The sequence below is a fragment of the Capricornis sumatraensis genome, chromosome 2 (genome assembly GCF_032405125.1).
Source record: "Capricornis sumatraensis isolate serow.1 chromosome 2, serow.2, whole genome shotgun sequence".
Taxonomy (NCBI): domain Eukaryota; kingdom Metazoa; phylum Chordata; class Mammalia; order Artiodactyla; family Bovidae; genus Capricornis; species Capricornis sumatraensis.
Genome location: NC_091070.1, coordinates 189,480,787 through 189,499,789, shown reverse-complemented (window position 1 = coordinate 189,499,789; position 19,003 = coordinate 189,480,787). Strand labels below are relative to the sequence as shown.

The following is a 19,003-nucleotide window of genomic DNA, read 5'->3' as shown; positions in this document are numbered from 1 at the left end:
GAAAATGGACCGATAAAAGAAGATGATTTCAAGGTTTAAAGCTACCCCATCGAAGGCAACCTGCTCAAAATTAAAACTCAGCAAGGCATAGTGAGATGACTTTTCAGCTTGTCATTCTTATAAAAGAGAGATACTAAATAGGTCCCTAATTTTCTTACTGAAACAAAATTTTCTTTACTGAAAATAAAAATAGAAACTAGTGTGGTGGGCAGAGTTCTAACTGGAAGTGGGAGTTGCATCATTCACTCAGCTTTGGGCCTTGAGCAAGTTGCCTCCCATGAAATGTCAGTTTCCCCCTTCAGAAAACAATCTATTATTATTTTGAATGAGTCACAGTAAGCAAAAGATACAACAATCCACAGTACAGAGTAAGTGTTCAATAAATATTAGCTATCACAATATCAATAACAGTGTCATGGTCACTGGTTTATCAAAAAGATTAACTGAGATTAAGAGTATTTGGCATATTTCAGGCCCTGGGCAAATGTTTACTTTCTCTGAATCTAAACCATGAGTTTCAATACTTAAAAAAAGGAAAAGTGACAATGCAAGTTTCTTCTTTAAGAGGCAGAGGAGGGGAAGGAGGAGGAAAAGAGCTAATATTTAAGTAAGATCTGGTATAGGGTGTTTGTCTTCATTTCCTTTCAAGATCTTTATTGCCTTTTTTGTTCGATTGCAAGCAGTTCTGATTCTACTGATAGACATGTGTGCTGTGCTCTCAAGAAGATAAAAAGGGAGAACATAAAATTATGTACACACAAACAATGATGGATGCCAAGGACAGAAAATTTCCAGTAGACCTGGTCTATAAATTGTCATTTAAATTTGCAATTTAAAAACACTGTCTGACTTTTTGATTTAGCTGACTATATATGAGAGACAAATAATGGAATCCTAATAAGCAAGGTTTAAATGACATCTCCAGTCTCCCAGACAGAGAGGGCGATGGAAGAATTCTAAGAAGAGAAAATAAATCTACCAAGAATAGGAAAGACGACCAGAACTAAATAGTTGCACTAATCACTTGATGATAGATACCAGGAAAATGTATTTTTGACTGTTTAAAATTCGAATCCTTAACAGATGAAAGCTAGGTTATCAGCTGAAAAACTCTAAAGTCATTGTGAGGGGACAAGGCTGTGCTTGGTTTTTACATTTCATCACATTAAAATAGATGAACCAAAAAATCAAGGCACCAGGACAATGTATTAAAGTTGATAAGCTGAGGTTAAAAGATTTGAAGGGCAAAAGCACTAGAGCTCAGAGGCCTCCATTGGCAAAGCTCAAGGCCAAGGTTGTACCAGAACAGTGGCCCATGCTGGTGGCCCATGCCCACCCCAAAATCTCTCGTTTTCTTCTCACTGTACGAAATAAGTTACCATGTTCCCTAGGCCACAAAATACGGAAGACAAACACTGCATCAGCTGAAGGAGGAAAAGCAAAATGAATCACTGGCTACTGAAACAGTTCTGTATATGCCCCAACTTCAGCAAGATTTGGCAAAGTTGGGAATGGACCACTGAAGAATGCAACAGTGACAGAAGGGTTGGGAGAGATATTTCCTGAGTAAAAGCTAAAGAAAACGAGATCACTTGGGATTTTTGGAAATGATGACTGTCGAAAGTTTATAACGACATGAAACAGCTTAAAATGTAAGGTTTAGTGAAAAAGCGTGGAATTAAATGCACAGGAAGATCAAACTAGAAGGTATGTGTTTGCAGGCCTGTGTGCACACACTTTTATGCAGAACTAAAAAAACTAAAAAGCCTGAAAAGATATACACCTGAGTGTTAACTGCTTTCACTCAAAGCTAGGATACGATTTCAGAATCTTCTACACAGTGCTCCAAGCAGCCATTAAAATTGACTGGCTTTGGTGAATTACACAAAATCTATTTGCAATCTATAACTCTGTGAGCAGGGGAAACTACAGTAATCATTATTTTAAAACATCAAAGGAAAACTAATGGAATATAAATTACTGATTCTAGTAAAATGTAGCCCAAAGGCCAAAGAATCACCTCTAATATAGTTTGCTCTGTTGTTCAACACACACTTAATGAGCACATACTATGTACCTGGTCCTATGCATAATAGGAAATGAATAAAATATGTGTGTATATTGAAGGAGATTTTACTCAAGAAGAAGGGGGAGCAAGTTGCTACCCAGTGAGATGTCTGATCCACTGGCCTTCCTTTCACTGGAAGACAGAGTAAGATTTATTTTTCGCAACTGGGGGCTTAAATCTAATAGGTAGATAATGCCTGTAATAACAGGAGATATTTCACAAAGCATTCATTGAATAAAAAAAAGAAATCTGAACTCCAAGAATCTTTATTTAAATCTCACAAACCCTGGGAAGTCCTTGGAAACCTGGTTATCTCTGTTTTGGGATTTTAACTTAACTCCAAGGAACTATAATTGCTTCTCAGTTGTCTGCCTTTCATATTAGATTTTAGGGTCTTTAAGCCAGGGACTTGTTTACAATCCTCTTCTGTGGCCAGCACTCTGCCTGGCTTTAGAAAAAGCTCACAAATGGAATGAAGGGAAGAAGGTAGGAAAGAGACAGGGGAGGGGAGAAGAAAGGAAGGAACTTTCAAAGACCTCCCATCCCACCCATGTAGGTCATCACAGAGCATCAACCTGAGCTCTCTGTGCTGTATCGAAAGTCTTGACCTAACTAGCATTCCTGAACATCTACTCTGTACTAAAGATGACAGCAGGCACCTTCACATACACACCTCATTTAGCTGCTTCTCCCACTGTTTTGAACTCCAGCCAGAACGTTATTTATTAAAAGCTACCAAAGCATGCAGAATTGGAAATCAGACTGCTCAGGTTCAAATCCTCTCTTTGCTGGTTTCCAGCCTTGGACAGGCTACTGAATCTCTATGACTCCAGGTTTCTACATATGAATGTGAAATGTGAAAATAAAATGAGATTAAATATTTAACATGCTGGGCACACCATTTTCTTCCCCCTATAAAAATAGCTTTATTTCCTACAAACTTATATCCCTCCTACTATTTAATCAGAGCCTCAGCCTGGCCAAAAGCCCCTGAATACTCAACTAAGACAGCAGGGACAAGTCTTGCAGAGCTTAGGAAGCAAGGGCTAAAAGCGACCTGAGAGAGTTACACATTTCCCGTCTGCCATCAAGCATCAGGCTACCTTTCCTAAGTCCAGCCTGACTTCAGCTCTCACGGCTATCCATCACAGCATCATTGCCATGTCCATCGTCTTTAGCACACACTTCCATATCTCTGTTAATAAAGGATGTGGGGATAATCATTTCCCCAATGATAGGGGTCCTGATCCTTTTTTAGGATCACATAATAAGAACATTTTTCATTGTTGGAGATAATTCCCCTTCCCGGGCACATTTGTCAAAGGCAGTTTCCAACAGTCCCGTACATCATCCTGAAATACATGATAAGATTCAGGTCTGCTATTCATCATCTGCTGGGCTTCTTCCAATGTGAGTTCCTGCGTGGCTTTTCTTGCCTCTGGTTTAACAATTAGAATGCATGTTCTTCCTAGAGCAGCAGTGCCAGCCAGGAAAGGTTGAAAGACTTAAGTGACCACAGTCCCCAGGTAGAAGGAAGTGAAATCTCTAATGTTGATATAGGAACTCTTTATAAAAGTAAACTGCATATGTCGCCACTGCTTTGCAAGAGCAACCAGACCCCTAGGAAATGAGCTTGCACTGAGGTTCTATTCAATGACCACTGTGGAGAAAACACAGAATATATCAAAAAGGTCCTGTGCTCTGGATCATTTAGACCTGAGTTTAAAATTCTCGCTCTTCCATTCACATGATGAGCAATGCTGAACAAACTTTGAACTTATCTGAGTATGTTTATTCATCTGAAAAATGGGAGGGCTACAGACTTCATAAATCTTTTGGATTCTCATTGCATTCTCTGCCTGTATTGAGTAGTCAACTAATTAATGCCATTTCCCATTTCTCTCAGTGGGAATTCTTTAATAATTCTCCTCCTCTCAACTTTGAGAGGATAAAATGATGCACAAGACACAGTCCCCTCTATCAATCCGGCAAGGAAGAGAAGTCTGTAAGTGAAATGTTAATAGATGGAAGAAAGAAAGGAGAGCTTCATCTAAATTAAAAATGTTCTAAAATGGTATGCTGAAAATCATGGAGAAAGGAAGGTTGAATTACGTGCAGGAGGGGGATGCCATCTAGCTGGGGCTCAGAGGATCAGATGAACCTTGAAAGCAAGCAGGAGAGAAGGGGATTTTTTCCAGATTGAAAGGAGAGCTGCTGCAGCAAACTCAAGCATGTTTAGGAGGTTCAAGCAGGTCACTCTGTTCAGAATGTGCCAGGTATGTGTAAGGCACATGTAATACCTGCTAAATGGATGCGTGAGACAGAAACACAGGGCTCTTCAGAGCATTCATTCTGAGATTACAGCATTCACTCTGTCTCCCTTCTCCTATTTCTGTTTTCTCCCCTGCAAGCATGAGATTCCAAATAAGGAGCTACCTCAAGGGGCTATTCTGCAAGAGAAAATACATATAAAAGCGTGAATACATTGCCTATGATTCTGTAATTGTGGGCGGAGAGTAGTTACCTTCATCACCATCATCCTCATTAGTATTTCTGATGTGGGGGTGCCCACTGGGAGGTAAACTGAGCCAAGGATACTATTTACGGAACTGGGGCATCTGAAAAATCAGAGCACCTGTTCCAAATTCAGATCAAAATGTATTTTAATTTATATGCAGCCAAAATCCTTCAAGTACACCTCATCCTGAACTCTGTGAAAACTGGAAAACATCTGGAAAGCCTGGACTCTCTGGCATCCTCGTAAAGAAAGCAAAATGTTTCCTTCTCAGCTTCTAGAACCCTTATAGGTAGCAACCTTTCACACACCACAGTCACAAGGGGTAAAGTGCTGGGGCTTCTATGCTTTGCTAACTCCCTTTCTGCCTCCACCACGTGGTCTACTATCACTCCTTTATGCCGCCGAGGCCGTCTCAGCCCAATGGTGTGACTACTGGAATCTGTAGGAAGATGTCTTTCAGTGTAAGTATCACTAGGTAATTAACAAGAGGACACTCATTCAGTAGGGAGAAGTTCAGTCCACTGTTCAGCACAGGCATAGGCTCTGCGATCAGAGAGATTAAGGTGCAAATGTGTCCCTAACTTGTCACATGCTGTGTGATCTCAAGCAAGTTGTTCATCAATCTGAGCCTCAGTTGCTTCTCATGAAATAAGGGGATGCTTGTGTTCAAGCTTAAATGAGACATCTCCACCCGACCCTCACCTCTCCCTTTGACCTACGGGTGCTCTCTTGATGGACTGGGCAGAAACATGTAATCCTGCACCATGCTGTACTCTGACCATCCAAGAAACTGTCACTATAGGATGGGGTTGCTCACATCCTGACACACCTGGGGCTTTCTTTGTCTGCTCAGAAAATCCACACAGATAATAAAACCCCATGCTCTGGGCCACTTACTGAATATCTGCAAAGATGAAGACTCTCAGACACTGGGCAGGACGGTAACTTTACCTGACTCATAGAAATCAGAGGGCAAATATGAAGGGCTTTGTTCTTCCAAACATCAAAATTCAAGCCCAGCCACTGCCAGAGGCAGCACACTGAGCTTAATGAAGCAGTGGGATGAACTAATATGGCAAATCTTATAGCTCTTACTACCAATATGGCCCACATCATGCTGAATTATAGCACCAGACATGATTGGACACACATTGCAAAAGGGAGAGGTGGTTCACTGAATGGGAGGAATTTTCAGTGCAACATAATAAGAATCTCTAGAGCAAGCTCTTAAGGGAAATGTTTATGGTTTTAAATTTTCTTTCTGCTTGTGCAAATCATTCTCCCCCACACTTTATGATAATTAATTCAACAAACATCTAATGAATGCCTACCATGCTCCAAATGCTGTGCTGGGAACTCATAGTTAGTGGCAGAGGCAGAGAAATAAACAAAAAAGTGTAAGAAAAATGCGGTAGATGTGATGATTTGAATAAATGAAGTATGCTATAAGAGCCTTCACAAATCGAGGCATGAGAGGCTTTTTTAGTCATTCATTCACTTATTCATTCAACAAGGCTGCACACCTACATCTTCCAACACTGTGCTTAGTGGTAAAAGTGAAGTTAGAAGCTTGCCTGATGGCTCAGTGGTAAAGAATCTGCCTGCCAATGCAGGAAAAATGAGTTTGATCCCTGGTAAGAGAAGATCCCATGTGCTATGGAGCAACTAAGCCCAGTCACCACAGCTACTGAGCATGTGCTCTATAGCCTGGGAAACACAGCTACGGAAGCCCAAGCGCCCTAGAGTCCACGCTCTACAACAAGAGAAGCCTCCGCAACGAAAGCTCAAGCACTGCAACCAGAGTAGCTCCCTGCTGGTCACGACTAGAGAAAAGCCTGCTGCAACAAAGACCCAGCACATCCAAAAATAAATAAAATTTTTAAATTACGATTATTCTTTTTAAACTGAAGCCAGATGGAGTTCCTGCACTCATAGAACTCCCAGCGTAGAGAGGGATAAAGAGGAACTGAAAGATGATTAAAACCATGTATTAAGATGGGCAAAATGAGGTGCTTTGTGAGCACACAGACTGGTCATGATCACAACTGGGGATCGCATTGGGTGGGTTGCATTGGGTCCCCCGAATATTTCCAGGGATGTAATAGCTAGCTTGAAGCTAAAGCAGAAGTGGAGTTGCTTTGAAGAGAATTATTTTTAAGTACTATTCTTGGAAGAAGAAAAAACATTTGCAAAATTCCAAATGCAAAATATATCATGGTACGATCAGGAAACTGAAATGAATTCTGTTAAGCCAGGGAGTGTAGTATCATTCTGGAAGAGTGGTAAGGAATGTGACTGGAAAGATAAGAAGGGGACAGGCCAGGCAAGGCTTCCCTGAAGCCCTGATAAACCTCATGGACTTTATCCTGAGGGCAGTGGGGACCGTTCACAGAAGGGTCTGAAGCAAAGGTCAGAAGTGATCAGATCCTCCCATCAGTGAGCAGTGTCAGGAAGAGCTTGGAGACAGATGATTCTGAAAACCTGAGGACTGCTCAGGAGGGTGATGGGATGGTCTGGATGACAGATGAAGGCAGCCCAAACTATCCTGAGGAGAGGGGGAGTGTGGAGAGAGAGGATGAGTGGATCTGAGAGATATTTAGGAGGTTGCAGGAACTAATATCATTGATTAATTCATCAAGGGCACTTGGAAGCTTGAAGTGTCAAGGACGACGGATCTGTCAAATGGTTGCCGGGTTCTGAAGGATGATCAAGAGTCAGTCCAGAGAAAAGGGTGAGAAAGATGATCCAAGCGAGGGAGCAGCATGCATGAAAGTCGCAGAAGTGTGTCCTGAGACCAGGGCTCTGATGGTGCAGGATGGGGAGAGAAAAAGGGGCAGAGAGGCATGGACCAGGTCTCAGAGGCTGGCTTCCTGCTCTGCCTGCTGCAGCTTGCTCTGCTGGGGTTACAAAATATGTTCACGGAGGAGAGCAGGTGTGCAGCGGGATTTGAAGAAAACCGACTTTCTAAAGAAACCAGTTAGAATAAAGTCACCAATGAAGCCAGAAACGAATTTATCTTCAGGGAATGGCCACAGTGGGTGAGGCGTCCTGTAATAAGTTCAAGGCCATGTGCTTGTGGGGAATACAGAAGACTCTGCCTACTGCATGTAACGTGATACAGCAGTCTTTCCATAAAAACTAGACTTTGGGACCCAAAATGGTGTTTCCTCCTTTTCAAACCCTTTAGCCCAAGAACTTCATGGACCAACCCCAGAGAAATGTATGTTGTCTTGCTACTAAATCCTTGAATCCTTGACACTGAATTTCCAAAGCCTGTAAATCACACCACCAGTAGAGTGATTAGCTCACCAAGATCCAACTCTGAGAAAACAAAATGGTGCCATAAATTGACTTCAAGTGGCTAACCTGTTTCTATGTCCATCCCCCCAAAAGAGTGTAGCCCTTTTTCACATTTCCCACCTCCCACAGCAAGGCACAGGGCCAATGCGTGTGTTTAGAGGGCACCAACTTACACATCAGACAAACTTGTTAGTGCATTCCAGCTAGTGTAGACCAGCTATATGACCTAGGGCAAGTCCCTTGATCTCTCTGAACACTATTTTCTTATGTGTTCCATGGGGCAATGTAAGGTTTGGGCTCATTGGGGACAATTTATCTAAAGTGGTTAGCATGCAGGAAACACACAAGAAATGATGGTTATTAATGAATGTAGCTTGACAACATGGTCCATTTTCCCTTGTATTTCCTGTCTAACTTCCCACTTATTCTTGGAAAAAGCATCCTTTTGAAGACTGACCAGTATGTTTTTTTCACTGCCTGATTACCCCCATGCACCTCTGGAAAAAGGGTACCTTCTACGTTTTTTTAATATCCTGCAGCACTAAGAAAAAGGTCACCTTTCAGGCAGGCAGCTGGGGGGCCAGAGGGGAAAGGGAAAATTTCCTTGAGTCTGTATACAGAGAACTGTTAAGTGTTTTATATTTTTGACTCATATAATAGTCATTACAACACTTTAGGACAGGTATTATTACCTCCATTTTAAGATGAAGGAGCTGAGACTTGAAACAATTAAGCAGTTAGCCTGAGGGATACATGTAGTAAAGGTGCTGAGCCTTGACTGCACATTTCAGTCTGTCTGATTCTAAAGCATGAGCTCTTCCAGGAGGCTTCAACACAAAAGAGGGAGCAAACACATGAAGAGCTTAATCCTAAGAAGGGAAGTTGTTGATAATCCACAAACTCAAGCAACACCATCCAGGGAGTTATTCCTGACTTCCAGCTCTGTCTCCGCCACTAACTGACTGAGCGACTAACGGGGCAAGTCATTCTTCTCTTAAGAACGCATCTTGAAAGAGAGGCTCTTCCAGCCCCCAAACACTAATTCCTTCTAAACTTTCCTGTACTTCTAGACAAGTTATTCATGTTTTAATGTAAATAGACATCTGGAGTATCATGTTACTTATATTAAGCTGAAATCCACCTGCTTTGGGTCAGGAAAGCAGTGAAAAAAGTTTTCATAATTTCAGTTGAGTTCAGTTCAGTCACTCAGTCGTGTCCAACTCTTTGCTACCCTATGAATCGCAGCACGCCAGGCCTCCCTGTCCATCACCAACTCCCGGAGCTCACTCAGACTCACGTCCATCGAGTCGGTGATGCCATCCAGCTATCTCATCCTCTGTCGTCCCCTTCTCCTCCTGCCCCCAATCCCTCCCAGCATCACAGTCTTTTCCAATGAGTCAACTCTTTGTATGAGGTGCCCAAAGTACTGGAGTTTCAGCTTTAGCATCATTCCTTCCAAAGAAATCCCAGGGCTGATCTCCTTCAGAATGGACTGGTTGGATCTCCTTGCAGTCCAAGGGACTCTCAAGAGTCTTCTCCAACACCACAGTTCAAAAGCATCAATTCTTCGGCGCTCAGCCTTCTTCACAGTCCAAGTATTTCACTTGGTAAATATAAATTGGAGTAAAAATGAAACACAAAATTTATGAATAGTAACAGATGGAAATGAAGAAAAGTAGCAACATGGAAACATATATATATGTGTTTGTTTGTTTGTTTGTTTTCTGAAAGATACATGCATGTGTGGGTACTCAGTTAGGTCCTACTCTTTTTGACCCCATGGACTGTAGCCTGCCAGGCTCCTCTGTCCATGAGATTTCCCAGGCAAGAATACTGGAGTGGGTTGCTATTTCCTCCTCTAGGGGATCTTCCTGACCCAGGGATCAAACGTGCATCTTCTGCACTGCAGGTGGATTCTTTACCACTGAGCCACAAGGATGAGTCCTACAGAAGTCCGAAGAGCCTCCCCTCAGGCAGAAGTTCTTAGGCTATAGGTACTGGCTGGAGCCCGAATCTCCTTCTCCAGTGTCTCTGTCCCCCGGCTCCAATTCCAGAACACCAAGCTCCCACTGGGCTCATGGCTAGGACTGAATAAACATTTGCAGACAAAGTAATTAATGACATATGCCTCTTCTACATGTCACACGTGGAAAATACAAGTTCTACATCCACTGAATGCCTGTGGAAAGTAAGGCTCAAAGTGTGGAAGTGACTTGCCTGGAGATGAACAACAAGAGAGCGGGGGGGTCTGGGGTACAAACACAAATTCAAGGTCTTGATGACCCCAAGTCTGCCTCCCTGCAGGATAAAAGCAGCAGAAAAAAGTGATGAAATAGCAGCTCTCTCTGCACCAAAGGGCTGATATGACTTTCCAAATTTACTCTCCCAAGGTCCTAAGGACCAGTGGGATAATAAATATGAAAGTTTATGAGCTTCTAAGTGGTAAGCCAGTTATTATTAACAGAGTTCTTTCCCAGGACTCACCAGTCAGTGGAGGGATTAGGACCCTGAGCATGCCATTCCTGAAACCATTCCTTTGCCACAACTGACAGAAATTTTCTAAGAAACCTCCCCAAAGTCTGCACAGCTACTAAGGCACACAGCTAGGGTTCAAACAGAGTTTGGGAGGAAATAACCAGGTAGCATGTTGCTGTGTCACTGTTCTTCATCAATTATCCTTGAGTAGAGCTCCAAAATAAATATAAGGAAAGTGACTAAGTTTATGTCCAAGTGTTTCTATAAAATAGGGAGAAAATACTAACCCGTGATCTCAGAAGGAAGAGGACAAAAAAGCTAACCCTGACCATATTGCAGATCCCAAGCTGGCCCTTTATCCAAGATAATTTCACTCACCTTTCCGATAACAAGCAGAGTAGTAATACCCACCACCTCCCCCTACACACACACTTGAATCACACACTTAAAGACAAGGGTCAATGGAGCTAAATTCTGGTTACACAATAGATAAGAACAAGAGTTACAAAGGAAAAACCAGGTCTGCTGGACTCCACAGTTAGCACTCTTCCACGACACTAAGCTTCCAGATGGCGCTCACTAAAGTCACCCCCAGATATGTCTGTTAATGCTGGGACCCACTCCTCTACCACAGTCTTCTACTGAGTGTCCTAAGGCCAGGATCACCACAGACTGTGTCGGCTGACCCTCTCCCTTTAACAGCAGATAATGAACCTGAAAGTATACGTTCTTTCTTTCTGGTCCTCCATCAAATTCCACTCCCAGAATAAGCACCTCTGACAAGCTGCATGTCTAGTGACACAATCCAATAACAATGAAATGAAGGAAACAACTTTATTTCTCACTACTTTCATCCCCTCCTTATGTGAACTATGAATACTCTAGTTGCATCTCATACATGGCCTGTCTAGAAACTCACTGTGTGGTGAAATATGCTCCAGTGTGACTTGTTTGTGCATCTGTCTGACTTACTTTCAACAGCCTGGGTCACAGAACTAGGCTGAAAGGGTTCTGAAGAATTATTAACGGCCTATTAACATTCTTTATGCCGCTGTTTGTCATGATAGATGTCTCACATTACCAGGTGTTTTTTTTTTTAGGAAGCAAAATGTCTGCCCCACCAACCATCTAAATCTTGCCAAGAAAAGAAAAACGCTTCCATTCTGTAATACCAGGTAGTAAAATGAGAAATACACTTATGATAGAATGTCAAATGACAAAGCAGCATGTAAAATCATATGAACAGCATAATCTCAAGTATATATATTACCCCGGAAAGTCAGTTCAGAAGGAAGTAACTTCGAATGTTAATAAGTTATTTTTAATTTTTAGGATTATGCATGCGTACCTTGTCTTTTCTAGTTTTCAGTAATAGGCATCTATAACTTTTTAAAAGTCTAATGAAACTATCAAAAATGAAAAAAATATTTATTGTTCATAAAGAAGTCTAAAATTATTGTGTTTCCTTACCACCAATATCATTATGTAAGGTTATTAAATTTGACCTATGTCAGGCACAAAGATTGTTCAAGAAAAGAAAAATATATACCAACCTTGCTGATGAATATAAATAACAAAATATTAAGTAAAACATCAAACTAAAACCACAGGGCTTGTAAAATAAGATATCATAAACAGAAATGAGGATTAGAAAATCTATCAGTGAAATAAGTGATTTATTACTGATTTTAAACTAAACGAAAAAATACATGTACAATCATTGAAATGAATATAGAAAAAGCATCATAAACTTCAACATGAAAATTCAAGACTTAAAAAATAATTCCCAGAAATGATAAATGAAGGGGAACTAATAATGAATATTAAAAAAAACGTAAACACTTAGAAGTAATTTAAGGCATTTCTATTAACTTAAGAAAAAGTTAAGGATACCTCATTTCAGTTCAGTTCAGTCACTCAGTTGTGTCCAACTCTTTGCGACCCCATGAATCGCAGCACACCAGACCTCCCAGTCCATCACCAACTCCTGGAGTTCACTCAGACTCACATCCATCGAGTTGGTGATGCCATCCAGCCATCTCATCCTCTGTCGTCCCCTTCTCCTCCTGCCCCCAATCCCTCCCAGCATCAGAGTCTTTTCCAATGAGTCAACTCTTCGCATGAGGAGGCCAAAGTACTAGAGTTTCAGCTTTAGCATCATTCCTTCCAAAGAAATCCCAGGGTTGATCTGCTACAGAATGGACTGGTTGGATCTCCTTGCAGTCCAAGGGACTCTCGGGAGTCTTCTCCAAAACCACAGTTCAAAAGTATCAATTCTTCGGCACTCAGCCTTCTTCACAGTCCAACTCTCACATCCATACATGACCACTGGAAAAACCATAGCCTTGACTAGATGGACCTTAGTCGGCAAAGCAATGTCTCTGCTTTTGAATATGCTATCTAGGTTGGTCATAACTTTTCTTCCAAGGAGTAAGCATCTTTTAATTTCATGGCTGCAGTCACTACCTGCAGTGATTTTGGAGCCCCCCAAAATAAAGTCTGACACTGTTTCCACTGTTTCCCCGTCTATTTCCCATGAAGTGATGGGACCAGATGTCATGACCTACTCTCTACTAAATATCATATTAATGATTCTTTACAACACCCTCCCCCCACCCCCAGACTGTAGCCCACCAGGGTCCTCTGTCCATGGAATTCTCCAGGCAAGAATAACAGACTGGGTTGCCAATCCCTTCTCTAGGGGATCTTCCCAATCCAAGAACTGAATCCGGGTATCCTGCAGTGCAGGCAGATTCTTTATCATGTGAGTCACCAGGAAAGTCTATTGTACTACTAGGCTGAGACAATGTAATAAATAAGAAAAAGAACAAATATTTAAAGATTGGGAAACTTACTTATAAGGTTATTTATATACTGCTTCATGAGAAAATCAAAGAGGAATCATAGAAAAATATTACTAAAAGAGTTTAGTAATACTATTATATTCAAGATTCAAGACCAATGAATATATAAACTACTTACTTCCTTTCCAAGTTCTACTTATTTTGGCCCAGCTAGCAACATTTGTTTAATGGAATCCTTATACAATCTCATAGCCGAAACTAAAGAACAGGAAATGAATTAATCCTATTACCAGCACATTCTTGTTCTCTCTTTTTAATGTATATGTGTGCTTTCCTGTGCCTTGGTCCAGACAAGGGTAACAAGAATAGAAGCTGCTATGGCAAGAGTGAACGTCGACATTCTAGGAATCAGAACTAAAAAGGACTGGAATGGGTGAATTTAACCCAGATGTCCATTATATCTACTACCGCAGGCAGGAATCCCTTAGAAGAAATGGAGTAGCCATCATGGTCAACAAAAGAGTCCGAAATGCAGCACTTGGATGCAATCTCAAAAACGACAGAATGATCTCTGTTTGCTTCCAAAGCAAACCATTCAATATCACAGTAATCCAAGTCTATGCCCCAACCAGTAACACTGAAGAAGCTGAAGTTGAACAGTTCTATGCAAACCTACAAGACCTTTTAGAACTAACACCCAAAAAAGATGTCCTTTTCATTACAGGGGACTGGAATGCAAAAGTAGGAAGTCAAGAAACACCTGGAGTAACAGGAAAATTTGGCCTTGGAATGCGGAATGAAGCAGGGCAAAGACTAATAGAGTTTTGCCAAGAGAACGCACTGATCACAGCAAACACCCTCTTCCAACAACACAAGAGAAGACTCTACACATGGGCATCACCAGATGGTCAACACCGAAATCAGATTGATTATATTATTTTCAGCCCAAAATGGAGAAGCTCTATACAGTCAGGAAAAACAAGACCGGGAGCTGACTGTGGCTCAGATCATGAACTCCTTATAGCCAAATTCAGATTAAGCTGAAGAAAGTAGGGAAAACCACTAAACCATTCAGGTATAACCTAAATCAAATCCCTTATGTTTATACAGTGGAAGTGAGAAATAGATTTAAAGGACTAGATCTGATAGAGTGCCTGATGAACTATGGACAGAGGTTTGTGACACTGTACAGGAGACAGGAATCAAGACCATCCCCATGAAAAGAAATGCAAAAAAGCAAAACGGCTGTCTGAGGAGGCCTTACAAATAGCTGTGAAAAGAAGAGAAGTAAAAAGCAACGGAGAAAAGGAAAGATACAATCATCTGAATGCAGAGTTCCAAAGAATAGCAAGAAGAGATAAGAAAGCCTTCCTCAGTGATCAATGCAAAGAAATAGAGGAAAACAACAGAATGGGAAAGACTAGAGACCTCTTCAAGAAAATTAGAGATACCAAGGGAACATTTCATGCAAAGATGGGCTCGATAAAGGACAGAAATGGTATGGATCTAACAGAAGTAGAAGATATCAAGAAGAGGTGGCAAGAATACACAGAAGAACTGTACAAAAAAGATCTTCACGACTAAGATAATCACAATGGTGTGGTCACTCACCTAGAGCCAGACATCCTGGAATGTCAAGTCAAGTGGGCCTTAGAAAGCACCACTACAAACAAAGCTAGTGGAGGTGATGGAATTCCAGTTGAGCTCTTTCAAATCCTGAAAGATGATGCTGTGAAAGTGCTGCACTCAATATGCCAGCACATTTGGAAAACTCAGCAGTGGCCACAGGACTGGAAAGGTCAGTTTTCATTCCAATTCCAAAGAAAGGCAATGCCAAAGAATGCTCAAACTACCACACAGTTGCACTCATCTCACATGCTAGTAAAGTAATGCTCAAAATTCTCCAGGCCAGGCTTCAGCAATACCTGAACCATGAACTTCCAGATGTTCAAGCTGGTTTTAGAAAAGGAGAGGAACCAGAAATCAAATTGTCAACATCGGCTGGATCATGGAAAAAGCAAGAGAGTTCCAGAAAAACATCTATTTCTGCTTTATTGACTATGCCAAAGCCTTTGACTGTGTGGATCACAATCAACTGTGGAAAATTCTTCAATAGGTGGGAATACCAGACCACCTGACCTGCCTCTTGAGAAATCTGTATGCAGGTCAGGAAGCAACAGTTAGAACTGGACATGGAACAACAGACTGGTTCCAAATAGGAAAAGGAGCACGTCAAGGCTGTATATTGTCACCCTGCTTATTTAACTTATATGCAGAGTACATCATGAGAAACGCTGATTGGAAGAAGCCCAAGCTGGAATCAAGATTGCCAGGAGAAATATCAATAAACTCAGATATGCAGATGACACCACCCTCATGGCAGAAAGTGAAGAGGATCTAAGAAGCCTCTTGATGAAAGTGAGAGAGCAGAGTGAAAAAGTTGGCTTAAAACTCAACATTCAGAAAACGAAGATAATGGTATCTGGTCCCATCACTTCATGGGAAATAGACAAGGAAACAGTGTCAGACTTTCTTTTTTGGGGCTCCAAAATCACTGCAGATGGTGACTGCAGCCATGAAATTAAAAGTCATTTACTCCTTGGAAGAAAAGTTGTGACCAACCTAGATGGCATATTGAAAAGCAGAGACATTACTTTGCCAACAAAGGTCCGTCTAGTCAAGGCTATGGTTTTTTTAGTAGCCCTGTATGGTTGTGAGAGTTGGACTGTGAAGACAGCTGAGCGCCAAAGAATTGATGCTTTTGAACTGTGGTGTTGGAGTAGACTCTTGAGAGTCCCCTGGACTGCAAGGAGATCCAACCAGTCCATTCTAAAAGAGATCAGTCCTGGGTGTTCTTGGAGGGAACGATGCTAAAGCTGAAAGTCTAGTACTTTGGCCACCTCATGCGAAGACTTGACTCACTGGAAAAGACTCTGATGCTGGGAGGGATTGGGGGAAGGAGGAGAAGGGGACGACCGAGGATGAGATGGCTGGATGGCATCACTGACTCAATGGATGTGAGTCTGAGTGAACTTCAGGAGTTGGTGATGGACAGGGAGGCCTGGCTGCGATTCATGGGGTTGCAAAAAGTCGGACACAACTGAGCAACTGAACTGAACTGAACACTGTTGCATAATTACAAATAATTGTAAAATCTTGTTCTGGACAAATCAGCTATATACTTTTTACGATCGCCTTGGGTAAGAGAAAACAATGTGATGATTCTGATAAAGATGAGAAAGAAGGGGAGCGTGGAATGGAAAAGGCAGAAAAGAAACATGAAAAAGAAGGCATAGGTGGGAAAGATGGAGAAAGATGACAGGGAAAGAAGAAGATGAGAAGAAGGAAGGAGAAGAGGAAGGGGAAACGGGAAGAAGAGAAGATTACAGATAAACTTCTTTGAGATTTTAACATATGCCAAGTTCTATATTATGTGTTTTATTTGCCTTATTTCAATTAATCTTCCTAGTGAGCCTTTGAGCTTTATAATATTCCATCTTCATTTTAAGGGAAAGGAAACTGAATCTCAGAGAGGTGAAGTCACATGCTAAGCTCACACAGTTTGGAAGTAATATAGCAGAATCTGAACACAGGTCTGCCTGCCCAGACTTCATAGTATTAGCCACTCACTAGAGGATACTCTCTGCACAGGTACTCTGTTGACTTTAGACCTACCAAAGACGTGAAGATGAGGAGTTCAAAAGGTCACCTTCACAGTCCCATTCCAAATCTTCAACTAAGCCAATGTTCTGAAAAACCTGAATCCTCTCTTTAGAATGCTGCAGCTTTTATGTATTTAAATTAAGAATGAAAAGATATGCATTAAGTACAATTCTAATGTATTAAGCATTCAAGAGCATACATTTAGTGGAAAGGTTAAATCTGAAGCAAAAATATAACTTGTCAGCTTCCAGTGAAAAAGCATTTGAATTCTAGTACATACCAGGCTCTGCAATAATTTTTTTTCCATGTAGCAGTCCTCCTAAGACCTGTTCTCTCACTTGCTTTCCTTCTATTATTCTTATACTCTCATGCAGAAAAAGCAAGGCTTATATTAGGTTTTAAAGGATAAAATAGACTTCTTCCAAAATACCTGTGTTTCAAATAAACATCTAAAGCAAAATTTATAGTCCTTCTTAGGGTTCTGACTGTCCAAGTACTGCATATATATTACATTTATGTCCTTTGCTTCCTATGGAGCATCAGACAATGCCATCAGAAAACATGACTGGGCAGGCATGGCTATGTCTCAGACAAATCACTGCCTATACAAAGCAACCAACGACAGCTTGTTTGCAGTCCCATACTGACAGATTTTAAGACTTGAAAGAGAGTTCTATTAATCCTCTTATACACAGTCTTAAAGACAGGGAGGAAAAGAGAAGAAACAGACAGAAAACACACACCACACCACAGACACACACACATATACACCAAGCAACAAGTTGCTTACATCTAATTATAACAAGGAGACATGGTCATAAAGCCATAGGAACAAATCCTCCAAAAATCATGAACAGCAATAGAATCATTCTGCTATCACACTATGCACGCCAGTCTTCTCTACCAGATGCCTGTGTGCCTTCTCTATGTCAGACACTTTCTAATTGCTGGGAGTTAAAAGGGTGAACGAGAGATCCAGCTCTGAAGGAGTGTATAGTACAGCTCTCCAGTGAAAATACAGGGTGTTTTTAATAAAGTGAGCTAATACAGTGCTGGTCAAACAAAAGAAGTAACCCAATTTGGGGAGTAAGGAAAGGCCCTTCAGGAGCCCTTCTAAGCTCAACCCTGGAAAATAAGGAGGAGAAGGTCAGTCTAAGAAAAAGTGGAGAGCAACAAAAGGATCTGGGGCGTACCTGATAGCCTAGGTGCTCTCAAAATCTGGTCTCTGAACTACCAGCATCTGCATCATCTGAGAACTTGTTATAAATGCATCTTGGGCCCCACCCTAGACCTAGTGAACCAAACACTCCAGGAACAAGACTCAGCAGTCTGTATTTTGACAAATTTCTATGTCATGCTTGCATGCCTGGAGTTCGAGAATCACTGGCATTGGGCTAGACAAAAAGTTTGTTCATTACGTAAGACTTAAAGAAAAATCTGAACAAACTTTTTGACAAACCTAATATATTCAAATGTGAACTACAAGACACAGAATGTCAGGAATGCAAATAGGGTTGGGTGGGGATGTGGTGCAGATTTAGGCAGTGATATTGCTAGAGGGATGGAGAGAGAGGTAGAAGCCAGGTTAAGTAGGGCCTTGCATATTATGAAGATTTTTTTTTTTTTTTTGGACTTTACCCAGAGAAGGATGAGCCATTAAAACATGATACTGTAAATAAAAAAGACACCAAATAATGCTGGTGACTCTAAAACTATATGCAATCACAAAGATAGTACCAAGTACTATTCCAAAGACCGAAAACCCACTCCTGCACAATAAGTAGCCATTGGGAAAGGAACAGATTGAGCCCTACCTTTCTTTCTGGAGTCTTTCTTGGCGCTGGTTTTCACAGCTACTTGAAGTTCTGTCTCAGTTGACATCCTACTAAATCCTTAGTCCACTTCACACAGATCCCGGGCCTTGGCCAGGCTCATTGAGGACTCCTCGTCAAGAAAATGACTCCTTTCAGAAATGACACCCCGAGTTGCACATTTCATTCACTCCTTCCGAGCGCTGCAAATCAAGAGAAGAGAATACTAAGAATAACCACCCTGGTGAAATCAGAAATTAGAAGGACAAAAGAACTGTCAAACATACAAAAACAGGAAACCCTTGGTCTCCATGTAAAAACTGCCCACATGGTTTCATTAAGCCATTGACAGGGCTCATATGCT

At 41.4% G+C, this 19,003-nt stretch overlaps 1 protein-coding gene across 2 annotated transcripts in view; it reads right to left on the bottom strand.

Annotated features, from left to right (window-relative positions):
• Positions 1-18,709, bottom strand: part of DAB1 (DAB adaptor protein 1) — a 295,796-nt gene extending 277,087 nt beyond the window's left edge. For both annotated transcript variants that reach the window (XM_068965481.1, XM_068965482.1), the window contains exon 1: positions 18,643-18,709. In XM_068965481.1, coding sequence (XP_068821582.1) covers positions 18,643-18,709 — 67 coding nt within the window. The remainder of the gene's footprint in view (positions 1-18,642) is intronic.
• Between the last annotated feature and the right edge of the window lie 294 nt (positions 18,710-19,003).